This window comes from Paroedura picta, chromosome 1, assembly GCF_049243985.1.
Source record: "Paroedura picta isolate Pp20150507F chromosome 1, Ppicta_v3.0, whole genome shotgun sequence".
Taxonomy (NCBI): domain Eukaryota; kingdom Metazoa; phylum Chordata; class Lepidosauria; order Squamata; family Gekkonidae; genus Paroedura; species Paroedura picta.
In genome coordinates this window covers 61,242,044-61,260,422 of record NC_135369.1, presented here as the reverse complement: position 1 = coordinate 61,260,422, position 18,379 = coordinate 61,242,044, and the positions used below count along the sequence as shown (strand labels likewise).

Sequence of the window (18,379 nt, the reverse complement as noted above, 5' to 3'; positions counted from 1 at the left end):
AGGGGCTTGTGGGAATTGTAGTCCATGGACATCTGGAGGGCAGCAGTTTGACTATCCCTGGTCTAGAACATGAGCACTAATCACTTCAATTTTGCCCAGTTCCACCCTGAAATAGGTGCTGTGGCATGAGTGCATGCTCCACACTTTCCACAGTGAACATTGAGCTTCTCTTCCATCTTCCCATCTTCCTTTAGCAATTCTTTTATTCCTTTGTCATCCAAAGGCCTCACAGATTCTCCAACTGGTTTCTTGCTCTGGATATATTTTTAAATGTTTATTGTTTGTCTTATAAGAAGTCAAAAATTGAAATCAAAATGACACAAATATATTAGTCTTTTTTCTTTTTAAATAAATATATTTCTACTTTTCACCTTATCAATATACAATAATTTCCAGCAACCAAAATGGGTTCCAGGTATTCTTATCCCACTTTCTATATCTTCTTCAGTGATTGCCAGACAATATCTGAATAAAATATCATAGTTATTACATTTAACTTAGGAGTATGTGCCAATATCACATAGGCAAGAGCACTACTTTTTTCTGGGGCAGTTTCACCACACATACTTGTGGACATCACTATGTCAGTGAATTCCACACTGATTAATGAAGTTTTAAAATGGCTTTTGATACTAGTAAATTACATTTCCATTGTAGTTCCAGGAGTCAACATGCATTGAAGTGCAGGTACATATGCAGGAATCGCCCAGTGTTCTACAACTATTGTAAATTAGTCTAATTCAGCATAATTCTTCAACTTATGAGAAGGAGCAAAAGGTATGATATGAGCCACTGAACCTCGCTAAAGACCCACTGCACAAAAAAACAGCCATATGTGAGGAGAGACTCCTGAACAGTAGCACTAATATCTAATGGAGGAAGAAAGTACTCACTTTCTTACCTAGCACTGATTAAAGCTAGTTAAAAGGCAGTACTGAGATAATGGACACAAAGGTCTCAAGAAGGGTGTGAAAGAAACCAGTTCCTTACTGTGACCTGGGCAGTTTCCCCCCTACAGTTTCCCCCCTACTGTCAATAATGATTACAGCTATGACAGAATTACTTGGTGTTGGAGTTGTTGTGAAATGAGCCTGAGATGTATATCACAGTAATATAATTACCTCCTTTGTTTGGAGACTTTGTGGAAAATCCAAGAGTGAATGGAAACTGGATTACTCTCATTCAGATGCTTTGCTTACAATAGGGCTTTTTCTCCCCCTGCATTGTCTTTAAAGAATTCAGCCTGCAGAATTGGGAATTAATGATAATGGGATTCTCCTTTCCTTAAAATATGATGCAGTGACTTGTAGTTATGTGATATTTCTGGATGCTGCTTAGTATATGTTTTAGCTTGAATGCTTTTTAGTAATGTTGTCCAGCTATTTAGAAATAAGTCATTTCAGAGTGTATACCTCTGAAATCCAGTTATTGAAAGTAATATATCATAAAGGTAAAGGTAAAGGTGTTCCCTGTGCAAGCACCAAGTCATGTCTGACCCTTGGAGTGACGCCGTCTAGCGTTTTCTTGGCAGACTCAGTACAGGGTGGTTTGCCATTCCCTTCCCCAGTCGTTACCATTTTACCCCCCAGCTAGCAAGCTAGGTACTCATTTTACCGATCTCGGAAGGACGGAAGGCTGAGTCAACCTTGAGCCAGCTACTGGGATCGAACTCCCAGCCTCATGATCAGAGCTTCAAACAGCATGTCAGCTGCCTTACCACCCTGCGCCACAAGAGGCCCCTAATATATCATATCAATATAAATGAAACACAGGAAATAAACTCTACATTTTAGCGTGTATATGGTGCAAACTCTAGTTCATAGTGTTTAACACATTATCTCGGAGATAGTGGAGGCTAGGGTAAGGTGACCAGATTGTCCCACTTTTGGAGGGACATCTGGGGGTACCTGGCAAATTGTACTTATGTTGAAATATATATTACAATACTATTTTTGCGTTCTGTGCATTCTATGAAACTTTTTATTGCTCTATGTAGACCAAATTTTAAATCAAGAACCCCCCCCCGGTCAATGGTGTCCTGCTTTACCAATGTTAAAATCTGGTCACCTTAGGCTAGGGGGAAGCCAACACTAATGTTGTGGTAACTCCAGGTCAATTAACAAGTAGTCCTTCATTCTGCAAGATTATTTTGTGACCAAGACCTGCGCAAGACAGTAGCCCTTAAAGACCTAGCCCCGCCCGGGTTTGCAGTCGTTCACCAGTCTTGGCACATCGTAGTGGTGGGGTGCTGTTGATCGTTGGGGTGGAGTGTGTCAGAGCAGAGTGGAGGTTAGTGGAGAACTTGGCTATCTGGGTGGTTTACCAAGCACTCAACGCTCCCCCAGCTAGCCTGTTGAACCTCTTGGAGGCGGTGATGGCTTGGACCCCAGGCTTGTAATCCTTGGGGACCTCAATGTCCATGCTGACTCACCAGCCTCTGAGTCTGGTTCGGATCTGGTGTCGACCATGGCAGCATTGGGGTACTCCCAATTTGTTACAATACCCAGCCACACACTCAATGTGATCTTCGGTGTTGGGATAGAGGTGGATCTGGTGGCGGTTGATCCCATCCCATGGTCAGACCACTATATCCTGAAGGCCCGGCTGAAGACACCAACCCCTCTCCGTGTGGGCAGCGGGTGTATTTTAACCCGCCTGCGAAGACTCAAGGATCCGTCTGGTTTCCTGAATGTTCTGTGGGACCCAGTGCCTCCTAGTGACTCACTAGTGGTACTAGTGGAGGACTGACAGTCCCGCATATCTGCCGCTATTGATGAGATCGCTCCCAGGTGCCCTCTCCGCCCTCACCTCAAACTGGTCCCTTCGTATACCAGGAAGCTAAGGGAGAGGAAGAGGGAAGTGAGACGGCTAGAGAGGGTGTGCAGAAAGACTCATAACCGAGTAGCTAGAACATCTTATTGCATGCTTATGAGGGTGTATGAGATGGTGGTTAGGGTGGCAAAATGAGAGTTTTATGCTTCCTCTATCACGTCTGCAAGCTCTTGCCCGGTCCAATTATTTAGAGTAGTTTGATCTTTGACCACCAAAATAGTAATCAACTGACACTTGGCTGTGAGGCATTAGCAAGTTTTTTCACAGATAAGGTCTTGTAGCTCTGCCACGACCTTTCTGCCACCCTTAATACATAATTGGCCAGCACAGGGGGCGGAGTGTACATTTGATAGCTACAGGCGGCTCTCAGAAACTGAAGTGGACAAGTTGCTGGGATCAATGAGGGCAACCATCCACCCCTTTGGTCCCTGTCCACCTTGGTTGCTCAAATCAAGGGACCAGCAGACAGGGGTTCCTCTAGGGGAGATTGTCAATATCTCCCTATTTATTGGGGAGTTCCAGAAGTGCTGAAGGAAGCCATCACTAGACCCATGGGATCTGGCCAGCTATTGCCCGGTTTTGCATCCTGCGTTCTTAGGTAAGGTAGTTGAAAGGGCAGCAGCAGACTAGCTCCTGGCATTCTTGGAGAAAACTTCAGCATTCAACCCATACCGGTTTGGCTTCCGTCCTGGCCATGGGGTGGAGATGGTGCTGGTGGATGATCTCCAGTGTCTTGGTGGATGATCTCCAGTGTCAGCTAGATCTGCGTGGTTCGGCCATCCTCATGATGCTTGAACTGTTAGCCACATTTGACGTGGTCGAGCACGAGTTGTTGGTCCACCACGTTGCCAGAATAAGAGGAACAGCCCTTCAATGGCTGTGCTCCTTCTTCCGGAACCAGGCACAGAGGGTAGTGGTGGGAGAGGAATTGTCACATCCCTATAGACTGCCTTGCAGGGTCCCACAGGGAGAGGTCCTCTCCCCCACATTATTCAATATCTTTATGCACCCTCTGGCACAGCTGGTCCAGAACTATGGGCTGGGTTGTCACCGGTATACAGCTGACACCCAGCTCTAACGCCCAGATTCCTCCCCAGATACATTTGCCAGATGTTTGGAAGTAGTGGCTGGATGGTTAGAGCAGAGTTGCCTGAAACTCAACCCCTCCTAGACGGTGATCCTGTGGCTGGGCAGGAAGGTGGCAGGACAGGAAGTGCGCCTACCCACCTTAGCTGGGGCTCAGCTTAATATCTCGGCCTCAGCGTGGAACTCGGGTGTGATTCTGGATGCCTCCTTATCTATGGAGAGCCAGGTCGCAGGGGTAGCTCATAAGGCATTTTTTCATCTGCACCAGGCAAATCTACTAGAGCCCTACTTGTTCCCACACTGCTTGGCCATAGTGATCCATGCAACAGTCATCTCTAGATTGGACTACACAGGTCTGCCCTTTTCCTTGGCCCTGAAACTCCAGCTGGTACAAAAATGCAGCTGTCTGGGTCCTCACCAGGTCACCATGGAGGACCTATATCCAGCCTGTGCTGAGGCAGCTGCATTGGTTGCCAGTTTTGGCCCAGACCTTTAAGGCCATCTATGGCTTGGGCCCAACTTATCTGAGGGACTGCTTATCTCCTTATGCTCCCAGCAGAGCTCTTCACTGTGCAGGTACTAATCTTTTGGTGGTTCCTGGCCCTAGGGAAATCCACCTGGCCTCAACAAGGGAATTAACTGGTTCTAGAGCAAACTGGGAACAGTTCAGGATTTGAACTCATTTTATACCAGTTAAGTGGGTTCAATTTGAAATGCTAAACTGTCCAGTGAGCCAGTTTTGTGTAGTGGATAGGAATGTGGACTTCTAATCTGGATAGCTGGGCTTGATTCTGCTCTCCCCCACATGCAGCCAGCTGGGTGACCTTGGGCTTGCCACAGCGCTGATAAAGCTGTTCTGACCGAGCAGTGATGTCAGAGCTCTCTCAGCCTCACCCACCTCACAGGGTGTCTGTTGTGGGGAGAGGAAAGGGAAGGCGACTGTAAGCTGATTTGAGCCTCCTTCGGGTAGACAAAAGCAGCATATAAGACCCAACTCTTCTTCTTCTTCTTCTTCTTCTTCTTCTTCTTCTTCTTTTTCTTCTTCTTCTTTTCTTCTTCTTCTTTTCTTCTTCTTCTTCTTCTTCTTTAATAATAAAATCAGAGTCCAATAGCACCTTTAAGGCCAACAAAGATTTACTCAAGGTGCTACTGGACTCTGATTTTATTGTGCTACTTCAGACCAACACGGTAATAATAATAATAAACTTTATTTCTGTATCCCACCCTTCCTAGATAAGAAATAAAAAGAGCAGAGAGTATGACTTCTGGCCATAACCTTGCTAATTTTGAAATCCAAATCTTCATCAATAACTGCCTTGTCACAAGGTCTTTGTGAGGCATGCATAAATGGTATGTTGTTGTCACCTTATATTAGCACTAGCTTCAAAGCCCGTTCCTAAGAACTGGCCTTGAAAGGGTCCCCTCCCCTGGCCTGGCAGCTTAAGGTGGCTTTGGGCTGCTGCTCGCAGCCGGATCAAGTGGGGCAGGGCTCATTAGCAGGCCCGGGACAGAGCTCCTTAGCAGGCCCTGCTTAGCAGGCCGGGGAGGCCCACGTTAGCAGGGCCAGCCTAGCAGGCCAAGAGGCCCTAATTAGCAGGCCCAGCCTAGCAGGCAAAGAGGCCCTTGTTAGCAGGCACCATGACGCTTTGACCAGAGCCCTTTCCCCTTACCTGCCACTGGCTCCAGGCACTGAGGGCATCTGAGAGCAAAGAGGCTACAGTCCAGGGACAGAGGGCGGGAGCTGCAGGGGCAGGGCCAATCGGGCAGGGGCAGGGCCAAACACCCTGATTGGTCCTATTCCAACTTGAACTGCTGGACACGTTTCACCCCCCGCCCAGGCTGTTTCACAAATATATAGAGGAACCATGGATAAGGATTGGGCAAGTATGTCAGTTTGTCAGGATGGCAACATGTGACTGGGTTCAGTATAAATCACCTCAGAGATGGGTAGAAATTCATAGTGTGAAAACAAATCTGTGGCAAATTATTTTGCATTAAATCCCTCCCTTGAATTCTTTTGTTAACAAGTGCAAGTAGTTCCTTAATGTGATACAGGAAGATCTTATGATTTTTTTACTTCTGTTATGCTATTTCTCCACAGGTGAAATCAAAATTAACAAAAAACACTTTGAAGAAGCTTTTAAGAAAGTGAAATCTTCTATTTCAAGGAAGGTATGGAATGCTCTGTTTTTTCAGCTGGTTGACTTGAGCTGAGGAGGAGACAGGTTTTTTAAGCAATTAATAAGGAAACTGCTTTTGTCAGGTTTAGATTTTGTCTTTAGTATGTTCGAGACCGCAAACAAAGCAAAATTGTTCATGTGTACGCTACATTAATTCACCACCACAGTGAGAACTAACTTCTTCTGATGGAGGAAGTTGATTGCACAAAATGATCACACATCAGATGGAAGCCATGTTGGGCACCAATTTGTCTATAAGCAGTTGGTTGTCTTATTACCAAAACATACATTGTGCATAAATGTGTCCAAGTGCTTATCTTGTAATGGACATGCTGTAGATGGCCAAACAAGGTTGTCATTTCCATGCCTCTGTATGGAGCATGTGCCAAGCCTACTTCAAACTGTCCCAAAATGATGACTGCATTCAAGTCTTCCACCCAAAGCTTCTGGAAGGCTTTATTTGCATGCTAGCCCTTTAAATTGTCTGGCAGGAAGGGGAGTTACCAGTCAGCAGTGGAAGATTTCAGTTCAGTTCCTGGCCTCTCCAGTCCTTTAAAGCATCTGTCTGGAGAGCTGCTGCTAGACATAGTAGGCAATACTATAAGCTAGATCAGGTCTCTGAAAATATAACTGGGAAGATGCCTGGTATTCTTCTGCAAGCACATTTGGTCTGGTAAAATTGTGTTCAGCCACAGTGAGCACTGTCCTGTAATCTGTCTTAAATACTAGTCAAAATTAACTTGTCTCATTCATAATCTTCTGTGGGATCCAAGACTGCATTGTCTTCTTTGATAGGAATGACAATATAATTCTGTACACAAATAGCCTGTAACAGAATTTAAGTTACAATGACATTTTTAAACTGAATTTTGTGCAGATTACTGGTGCTTGGAAATGCTTTATGAATCTGTACACAACAGAATATTTAATTAAGCTGCCACGATGGTCTTGAGTAGGAGAGCTAGATTCCTGTCCAGCAGCACCTTGGAGACCAACGAGATTTTCAGGATATGAGCTTTCGACAGTCAAAATTCCCTTTGTCAGATATCCTACAAAGGGAGCTTTGATTCTCAAAAGTTGAATTATAAAAATTTTTAGCATACCTTTTTAAAGGTATGTACTGTTTCACCTGTCCCATCCAGCTCTGTCTGATCTGGCAAGATTGTATCTCAACAACATCACGACCCTGTGTGCTTCAAAGGAAACTGTTGCTGTTACTGGGAGAATAAAGACTCTCAGTGCAACTTCCTGCTTAATAATTAAATAGCCCTAGAGACTTGAGGCCTTCAACTAATAAATGAGGTACTTTGCTTCTTCTACCTTGATTTCTCTTTTCGTAAGTACTGTAACCAGATATCTGCCATAGGGTTTGCCTTCTAGCAGTTTTGCTGTGGTACAAAATCTCATTCTAAAAATTGTTAACTGTTTTTCCCCCCTCCCCTTTTCATTCCCATTAGGATCAAATGATGTATGAAGAGCTGCGTCACTCACTAAGTAGGTGACAGCTGGGTGACTCCTTTTGCTTACCACAAAGACCTCTCCTGGCAGTTTCCTAGAAGCCTGTTTGTAAAGTACTTGGACCCAGTTCCACTTGATCCCCCCCCTCTTTACACTTGTTCCAAAATGATCTGACTACAGGCAGTTTTACCATTTGACTTTTGATCTTGTGAGATATTAAGAAATCCCATCAGTGCTCTGCTTATGAAATGAGCAGAAAGGAGTATCTCAAATCATGAAGAGATATATTTGACTTAAGGCTCTCTCCTAACCTTCTACAACATAAAGAGGGAAACAAGAAGTCAAGCAGTGGAAATAGTATTGTGAGAACAGCAACCTTGCCATTTCCTTCCAGAAAAGTGGGCAGGAAGACCTGGCAGCTGTGTATAGCTGGAGTATCCCAGCGGAAGGTGTGTTGTAGTCGAAAGAGAGACTCGAATTATCAAATTGTTTTGGCGTGTTGTGATCATTGGGACATAGAAATGCTTAACTTTGGTTTGATTGTTCATCATTAGCACCATGCCTAGTGATTTTTGGATGCAACCTATTGTTGTGCTGTAATTCACAACTGGATTTTCCAGGAATTCTGTGATTGTTCTCACTGTGCAATTGTATCCATTGATGTGCGTTCTGCAGCCTTTCTGTGGATGGACTTCACCTGCATACTAATCTTTAGTCAGCCATTGTTCTGTCATCCCTTATTCATCCTGTTCCATGCCAGTAACTTATCGTGGTCTGTTGAGATGCTTTAGTTGCACACATTTTATCATGTATTTTGTAATATAGCAGCACCCATAATTGCTGTCATAAGACATAGTTCTCATACACATTGATGTGCAAAATTGCACCTATTTAACACACATGATTCAATATTACTTCTTGGGGAAAACAATTTCCTGCATGTAAACAACAGATTCTGGAACAAGGGATATAGCTGAGTAGCCCTTCTCCCTGATGTGCTATTATCTGTGTACAGGAATTGAGGACTGTTAGAGGAAATCATTCTGTCATGGGAACCCTCTTCTGCAATATGAAATCATACTGTAAGACTCATTTGCTGTTTAGAAACTAGGCTACAAGGAGACTAGAAGTAGTGGCATATTTTGAATGAACAACAGCTTGTTGTCTTTGTGGGGAACCTTATTTAAAGAAAGCTGTAAAGCCATGTAATGTGCAATCCCATTAATTATGTTGTTTTTTACATTATGATTTTATGCAGAGGCATAAAGTTGTTCAGAATTACCAGTATTTTTTCTGGAGTAGAATTTTTTGGCGCAGAATCATTCTGACATTCTCTAAACAGGATTATTTTTAGTGTAATTATTTTTACTTTAGGAAAGTAAAACCTGAAGGTTTCAAAAGTGATGGGAGCTTCCACAGGATAAAAAGAGATGAAGTAATCCAAGGACTAGATCTCCAGTTGAGCTCGCAAAAACTCTGTGGTTTGTCCACCTGTGCTGATAGCCTTGTAGCTACATTGTAACAAAGACTGTCATATACAGCAGTGTGCCTAACAGTTGCTGTGTGTAAGGATTTGTAGCTGTGGCTCATTAGTTGCATAAAATGCATTCCATGTTCATTGGCAATATACCTTTGACTTCAGATACTGAGGGCAAATGGGAAAGGCACTTGCCTGCAATGCTGCTGGAGTATCTGCTTGACCACTGTTCCATATTCATGCTTTTTATCTGTGCCTGACAATAGCATGAAAACAAATCTAAGCCTGATGGTTTGTGTGTCAGAACCAGGTAATCTGACTCGATCCAGTATGAGCGCTAGGGCATACCAAACTGCCATGAAGACATGGCAGTAGGAATCTGACATTCTCTTCCTGAAACGGAATAGAGAAGGGCGTAGACACTTCAGTTATAGGCACTGAAGGACTCCTGAGGAGTTCAGTATAGTTTGCCTGTGTATTAAATCTACTGTAGGTGACTGCACAGAAACCACTTCAAGATAAAAGTAATGATGGCAAATTTTCTATGTGTGTTTCATAGTGATGTCCCCAACACAACTGCAAAATTGCTGTTTCAAGTAGCAGTGGAAAATGTTCTGCATTTTAAATTTAAGCCTATATAAGGTTATTTTAAATATATATTTTGGTTTGTAAACCTATTCTTAGAGTCATGTAATGTTAGAATCCCATTCATTGTGATATTAGCAAAAGCATTATTGCATTAAAGACTGTTTTCACACTGTACAACAAACTGAGCCAAGAGTGAGCTTTGGTAGTTTGGACTCAGATGATTAAAAATCAGCTCTCTGCCATCATTCACACTGAAATACTTAGGCCATTTGCTTATTGTATACTTATACATATGAATATGCAGGACAGGATCAAGATTCTGATATTAACCTTTAAGCCCCTAAACAATCTGCAACCCCTGTATTTGCAGTACTGCTTCTTCCGCTGTACGCCCCCCCCCCCCCCAAGGATGCTGAGATCCTGGGAACAACTTCTCAGGATCCCAAACTGAAAAGAAGTAAAGCTGGCCTTGTCCAGGGTCAGGGCCTTCTCAGTCCTCACTCCAACCTGGTGGAACACTCTCCCTGAGGAGATCAGGGCCCTCCAAGACCTTCAAGAGTTCCGGAGGGCCTGCAAAGCAGAGCTGTTCCACCCGGCCTACATCTGAGGCCAGAAAATTAACATCAAGGAAGCACTGATGAAAATTAACATCAAGGAAGCACAAAACAGAAAAGAAAAAAACACCATCAGACCAACCACAAAAAATGAACTTCTCCTACAAGGTGGTTTATGAATTCAATTCAATATCGTTAATCCACTCCTGTGGAGTGGATTAAATAAAGGAGTAAGGGCTGTTGGGGAGGAGTTCGGGCGGGACCTGTCCAGGATAAAAACTCTGAGGAGCGAAGCGGCTCCTGATTCGCTCCTCAGAGTGTCAATCCAGGGCCAATTGGCCACTTGGCCCATCTCCCGGAGGCCTCGCCGCAGACTCTGCAGTCCTCCCGAGCTGCCATCCTTGCCAGATGGCTGCCGGGGAGGAGACTCGCCCCACAAGGCTGGACTTCGGGAAACATGCTTTCCCTCCGCCCAGCCACTGCCCTTACCGCCATCGCCGCGAACCCCCCCCCCCACGGCCAACACCGCCTGCCTCCTTTGCACCCCCGCCCCCAACCAACGTCCCTGGCTGGGCCACACCACACCCTTTCCACCCTGCGCCCGAACGCCCATCCCCATCCTTCCCCCCACGCCCGCGACTTACACCTCGCCAATGCCACCAGCCCCGGCCTTCAAGGCCGCCGCCGCCGCGAACCACCGACCAACACCAGGCGGCCGCCCCTACAACGCTGAGCCGCACCACCACGAACCCCGAGCCTGCCCTGCCGCTGCTGGGCCGCCGCCACTGGCCCGCGCCACCGGCCCTGCAGCGCCTGGCCCGATGGCCCTGCAGCGCTTGGCGTGCCGCGCCTGCGCCACAGCTCCGCTCACCTCCGACATCCACTCTCCGTCGCCGCCATCGCCCTGACGCCCAGCTGGCCTCCTAGACTGGCCAGCCCACTAGAGACGCCCGACAATGGCCGCCGCCGATCCCGGAGAGCCTCTGCCAGGTATGTCTACCCGGCACGCACCGGAGGCTGCGGCAACACCGTCCACGCCCGGCAACAATTCCCCGCGCCCCTAACTTTCCCCCCGCTAGCGCCCATTTTATCTCCGGGTAAAATGGGCTTTAAATCTAGTAATTAACATAATTTAATTTGATTTAAACAATAAAAACTGTTCATCAACTGTTGTTGTAATGTTATTTCTATTAATTATTTCGTCCCGAGCCTACTCAGAAGGGTGGACTATAAAAATAAAATACTAATTATTACCGGTATTTGGTGATTTGCAGACACTATGCTTGAGATGGTGTTAGATAATTCCAGGTAGGTAGAAAGGTAAACAGGCTTCCATTGGTGCCATAAGGAGTGGTAAACATTTATGAATCCCAGTTTGTCTTCTAGGATGTAGAATTAATATATTGCTGGCAAAATATTGTTGCATTACGGGCAATTTTAATATGTTCTATAATAAAATACTAATATACTCATATATATATAATTACTATTTATTCATATTAATTTCCATATTTAATTGCTGTTAATGCCCTGATCTGGCTATACCAGGTTTGTGATGCAGATGTTGGCATTGACAAGCTAAATGTGAACATCTCTTGCCTTGAAAAACCTATATCAAGCTGGTCCCTTTCTACGTGTAGTTTAAATCCATTACTGTGGATCCTATCTTCTGCAGCCCTCCTACAACTTTCAAATCCTTAAAGACAGCAATCACATCCCCTCTCAATCTCCTCTTTTCCAGGCAGAACATTCCCAAGTCCCTCAGCCTTTCCCCATAGGGCTTAGTCACCAGACCCCTGACCATCCTCCTTGCTGTCCTCTGCACCCTCTCTATTTTGTTCACATCCTTTTTGAAGTGAGGCCTCCAGAACTGCACACAGTACTCCAGGTGCAGTCTAACCAATACATTCAATTCAGAATGCTTTTCACACTTACATAAAATTATAATCTGGCTCCTGCTGACTGTATTGGAAGCCATACAACAGATTCTACTGTTGATGGATTTGATTTGTTGCCCGCCGCTTCCAAGCAAGCTGGCTCGTGATGGGTTGCAGAATAAAAGATAAACCCCATCTTAAAACAAGTTACAATCATAAAACATTCCCTCGTGGCGAAAAACTACTAACCCCCAATCCCCGATCAACAGATCTTAACCATCCAGTGACCTGGCGTATTGATATTCATGGGGATGGTCAGATTGTTCTGGCCATTTTGAGGAGGGGCCACAATCTCACTTGTCTTGGTGGAAGAGCACTATTTTGCAGGCCCTGTGGAACTGTTGACAGCTCCGTCAGGACCCTCAGCTCTTCTGGGAGCTCATTTAACCAGGACCAAAAAGGCCCTGGCTGAGGTTCCCATGGGCCGGGAACTACCAAAAGATTTGCACCACAAAACGAAGAGCCCTGCAAGGGTGGGGGGGGGGATGTATAAGGAGATAGGCAGTTCCTTGGGTATGTGGAGCCCGGACCACGGATGGCCATAAGGGTCAACACCAAAACCTTGAACTTGATCCAGACCACAACTGGCAACTGATTGTGCTAGGGGTCTTAACAGTACTCTATCCTTCTAGTCAAAGAGATAATCCAAATGCTCCTTAATGCACCATTTTGTTCTCCAATCAGTAATTATCCCTAGAAAGAGATATTTGAACAGTGCTGTTTTACAACAAGAAGAAGAAGAAGAGTTGGTTCTTATATGCCACTTTTCCCTACCCGAAGGAGGCTCAAAGCGGCTTACAGTCGCCTTCCCATTCCTCTCCCCACAACAAACACCCTGTGGGGTGGGTGAGGCTGAGAGAGCCCTGATATCACTGCTCGGTCAGAACAGTTTTATCAGTGCCGTGGCGAGGCCAAGGTCACCCAGCTGGCTGCATGTGGGGGAGCGCAGAATCGAAAATGGCATGCCTGATTAGAAGTCCGCACTCCTAACCACTACACCAAACTGGCTCTCCTGTAAGCTTCCTAGGTGGCATATCTTGGATAGTTTGTAAATTGCTTTGAGTACAGGAATAGATTCTAGATAGAACCTGAGCTAAAGTATAACCTTACAACTCTGGCCATCTTATCTCTCACAAAAACAGACCTCATGGTTATACTAGCAGATTACTGCAAAAATGAGCTTCTAAACATAAACTACAATAAAACTAAAATAGAATTGATCCATGCCCATTTTTAAATACCTGGGCATCACCTTCCAGGCTTCCTGTCCTTGCAGGCTCATTTAAAAGCTACTTTAATGTCTGCCTACCAAACACCTGACACCATTCTGAAGTTTTTCTACTCCAGAGGGGGACAACTTGTACTGGCCATTAAGGCCTTTTTAGACGAAGTAGTTTCCCAGCTAGGAGCCTCTTGTGGCGCAGAGTGGTAAGGCAGCAAATATGCAGTCTGAAGCTCTGCCCCACGAGGCTGGGAGTTCAATCTCAGCAGCCGGCTCAAGGTTGACTCAGCCTTCCATCCTTCCGAGGTCGGTAAAATGAGTACCCAGCTTGCTGGGGGAGTAAACGGTAATGACTGGGGAAGGCACTGGCAAACCACCCCGTATTGAGTCTGCCATGAAAACGCTAGAGGGCGTCACCCCAAGGGTCAGACATGACCCGGTGCTTGCACAGGGGATACCTTTACCTTTTAGTTTCCCAGCTATTGTATGGGGTAGAGATTTGGTGGTGGAATCAAAAGATCCTAACTCAGTTGGACATTATCCAAAACACTTTTATTAGGAAGGACTTCCGCAGGGTCCTCCAGCAGCACATTTAAGAACCAAGGCTGGTTGCCCTTCAGCCTCTATGATGGTCCATCTAAGGCCCTCGAGTTTTTACTTCAAACTGGTAAATACATATGAAACTCAGCTGGCTAAATATGGACACTAGTTCTACTCAAAGGAGAACTGTTGGATCATAACCCCACTCTTGCAAATGTATGCTTTAACCCAGGCATAGTCAAACTGCAGCCCTCCAGATGTCCATGGACTACAATTCCCATGAGCCCCTGCCAGCCTTTGCTGGTAGGGGCTCATGGGAATTGTAGTCCATGGACATCTGGAGGGCCGCAGTTTGACTAACCCTGCTTTAACCCCTTTGAAGGTCATTAAAACCTGGGACCTTAAAACAATCCGTAAATGGGTAATTGAAAAGGAGGCAAGCCATGACATCTGGAATTAAAAATTCCAGGTTTTCTATAAGGTACCCTCACTTCAAGAAAGCCAAATCTCTCTCAAGGTACCTAGCAGATCTCTCCAATGACCTATTAAGGGGAGCATTTACCACTGACCATTTTCATGCAATGCCCTCCGCCTATTTACAGGGCAGATATAATAAAATTCCCTTAGATGAGCATTTCTGCCCATGTTCCTCCAATCACATTGAATCATAGAATCATAGAGTTGGAAGGGGCCATACAGGCCATCTAGTCCAACCCCCTGCTCAACGCAGGATCAGCCCTAAGCACCCTAAAGCATCCAAGAAAAGTGTGTATCCAACCTTTGCTTGATGATTGCCAGTGAGGGGGAGCTCACCACCTCCTTAGGCAGCCTATTCCACTGCTGAACTACTCTGACCGTGAAAATTTTTTTCCTGATATCTAGCCTTTATCGTTGTACTTGTAGTTTAAACCCATTACTGCATGTCTTTTCCTCTGCAGCCAACAGAAACAGCATCCTGCCCTCCTCCAAGTGACAACTTTTCAAATACTTAAAGAGGGCTATCATGTCCCCTCTCAACCTCCTTTTCTCCATGCTGAACATTCCCAAGTCCCTCAACCTATCTTCACAGGACTTGGTCCCTTGGCCCCAGATCATCTTCGTCGCTCTCCTCTGTACCCTTTCAATTTTATCTACATCCTTCTTGAAGTGAGTCCTCCAGAACTGCACACAGTATTCCAGGTGTGGTCTGACCAGTGCCATATACAATGGGACTATGACATCTTGTGATTTTGATGTGATGCCTCTGTTGATACAGCCCAAAACGGCATTCGCCTTTTTTACCGCTGCATCACACTGCCTGCTCATGTTTAGCTTACAATCCACAAGTACCCCAAGGTCTCGTTCACACACAGTGTTACCTAGAAGCGTATCCCCCATCCAGTAGGCATACTTTTCATTTTTCTGACCCAGATGCAAAACTTTACACTTATCTTTATTAAATTGCATCTCGTTCTCATTTGCCCATTTTTCCATTATGTTCAGATCTCGTTGAACTCTGTCTCTATCTTCCGGAGTATTTGCCAGTCCTCCCAATTTGGTGCCATCTGCAAACTTGATGAGTAGTTCCTCTACCCGCTCATCTACATCATTAATAAATATGTTAAAAAGTACCGGACCGAGCCCTGAGGTACCCCGCTACTCACCTCCAGTCTGATGAAACACCATTGACAACAACTCTTTGAGTGCGGTTCTCTAACCAATTCCCTATCCACCTAACTATCTGAAAATCCAGATTGCAGTCCTTCAATTAATCCATCAGAACATCATGGGGAACCTTGTCAAAAGCTTTACTAAAATCCAAGTAAACGACTTGGTCAAAAAATGAAACCAGGTTAGTCTGAGAGGACCTGTTGGAGACAAATCCATGCTGACTTCCTTGGATCACCAAATTGTCCTCCAGATGTTTGCAGATCGCTCCCTTTAATATCTGCTCCATTATCTTCCCCACAACAGAGGTCAGACTCACTGGTCTGTAGTTTCCTGGGTCATCCTTCCTCCCTTTTTTGAAGATTGGAATAACATTTGCTCTCTTCCAGTCCTCTGGGACATCTCCGGTCCTTAAAGAGGTCCCGAAGATGATGGACTGCAAGATGATTCTACAAGTTCTCCGGAAAGTTCTTTGAGCACTCTCAGGTGCATTTCATCTGGCCCAGGGGATTTGAACTCATCCAGTGCAGCTAAATGCCTCTCGCCAACCTCTCTATCCATGTCAACCTGCCACCCAGACATTATCCTTTGGCTACTGCCATCTCTAGATGTGCTTAAACCCTTTGACTTGTGGGAAAAAACAGATGTAAAATAGGCGCTAAGCCTTTCTGCTTTCTCTGCATCTTCCATTAGAGTTTGTCCATCCGCACCCAACAGTGGGCCTATTGCCTCCTTTACTTTACGTTTGCTCCTCACATAACTGAAAAATCTTTTCTTGTTACATTGGGCTTCCCTGGCCAATCTTAGCTCACTCTCAGCTTTGGCCTTTCTGATGATTGATTTACAGTGCCTAGTAACCTGTAGGTACTCTTCTTTACAGCTCTGTCCTTCCCTCCATTTCCTGAACATTTTCCTTTTCTTTCTTAGTTCCTCTTGAAGTTCTCTGTTCATCCAGATAGGCTTCTTAGAGCTCCTGCAGTGTTTTCATCTTTCTGGGATAGTCATTGATTGAGCATGCAATAGCTCTTGTTTGAGTAGCGCCCACCCTTCACATGCTCCCTTCCCTTCCAGCATTCTCGTCCATGGTATGACACTCATCATGTCTCTGCGTTTATTCAAGTTTGCCCTACGAAAATCCAACATTCGTGTCTGGCTACAAGCTTCCTTGCCTCCCCATCTCAAAAGGAATTCTACGAGGACATGGTCACTTCCTCCTAAGGTCCCCACCTCCTTCACCTCATCCACCAACTCTTGCCTGTTGGTCAGTATTAAGATTGAAGATTTTCTCCACTACCTCTTTTACTGTCTGCTACATGACACTATCTACACTAGGTTATATCAGGTCATCCCACACTTTAATGGAAAAGTAGAGGATTGTATTAGCTTTTTACTGGAAGATACAAATTCATTTAAAAAAAAATTAAGCCCCCTTTTATGTTATTATTGATTAAGTTAAGGAAACGATTTTACATGCCAGTCTCTAAATACTAAAACTTAATGACGTTTTTCAAAAAGTGTTCAGGATGAGGTATGACGATGGCTCGGTCAAATTAGAACAATTTTTGCTTATTTTGTCTTACCAAGGGCCATTATGTTGGGGTGTGCAGTGCCTGTTGACAATTTCCATCCAAGGCCCATCACAAATGGGTTTCATGTTTAAAGACTGACCTCTGGGAGAAGGTGCAATGGGCTTCTGAAAATCAGCTCCAAAGTACCCATCAGAGGAAAGGCCCATGCTTCTTCAGTAGTTTCTGTAACCTTGATATGAACCTCAAATATCACACCCCAATCTTCACATAGATCAGTGAAATCCAAACATAATACCATTGAATTTCCCAGGCATCAAGATTCCCCCAAGAATTGGTTCCAACCATTTGCCAACCCCCTGTAATCTTTCTCCATCAATGGGAGCAGTAAATAGTGCTCATTCCTCATATTATGTGGTAATGGACACTCCACCACCTCCAGCACCTGATCCTTGCCATTCACAAAAACACATTGGTTCTGACACAGGATGTGTTGGTTCATTCCCTTTGAGTCCTCCACAGATGTTTATGGTTCTATGATAATAATAATTATTATAATTATTATTATTATATTTAAACCCCTCCATGTACTTACTTCCGTGGGTTTAATGGAAGCAGCATTTGATGAATCCATGCACCACACACGCATGGCCCAATGCCTACTGCACTCAGTACCAAATCCAAGCCCATGTTTCAGTTGCTTATGTCACTGAATCCTCAGGCATCAGATTCAGCAGATGGATTTATGCCCTGTCCTGATGATGTTGTAAGAGATCCAGCATCCATCTCTCTGATGGAGGACCTGCATGTCCACTCAAAGCAAATTATCAGAACAGTCAGATCACTAGAACTTGATGTGCTCTCCCTGAATCTGAAGTCATTGGATTGTGAAAATAACTGGAACACAGGCCCAGTGGCTTTCCGTGCGCTTCAGGTTATATTGGATATTATCAACAGTATTTAGGCTGAACCAGCTTTGATTCCAGCTTCTACCAGGAACCTCAAGAACTTGTACAGGAATGGGAGGAGGGATGTGGTTAAGCTTCAGCCAGCTGGCCTCAAGACAGAGCAGTTAATACTATCCTTTCCCAAGACTGCAGCTAAGCACCAGCATGTGGCAAAGATGGAGTCATCTGGGCCAGTTGTAAAAGGTAAAGGTAAAGGTATCCCCTGTGCAAGCACCGAGTCATGTCTGACCCTTGGGGTGACGCCCTCCAGCGTTTTCATGGCAGACTCAATACGGGGTGGTTTGCCAGTGCCTTCCCCAGTCATTACCGTTTACCCCCCAGCAAGCTGGGTACTCATTTTACCGACCTCGGAAGGATGGAAGGC

General features: G+C 45.0%; 1 protein-coding gene across 4 annotated transcripts in view; it reads left to right on the top strand.

Moving 5' to 3' along the window:
- The window catches only part of NVL (nuclear VCP like), a 54,944-nt gene extending 45,142 nt beyond the window's left edge, over positions 1-9,802 (top strand). For all 4 annotated transcript variants that reach the window (XM_077340504.1, XM_077340484.1, XM_077340477.1 and 1 more), the window contains exons 22-23: positions 6,020-6,090; positions 7,556-9,802. In XM_077340504.1, coding sequence (XP_077196619.1) covers positions 6,020-6,090; positions 7,556-7,600 — 116 coding nt within the window. In that variant the 3' untranslated portion in view covers positions 7,601-9,802. The remainder of the gene's footprint in view (positions 1-6,019; positions 6,091-7,555) is intronic.
- Positions 9,803-18,379: the final 8,577 nt, after the last annotated feature.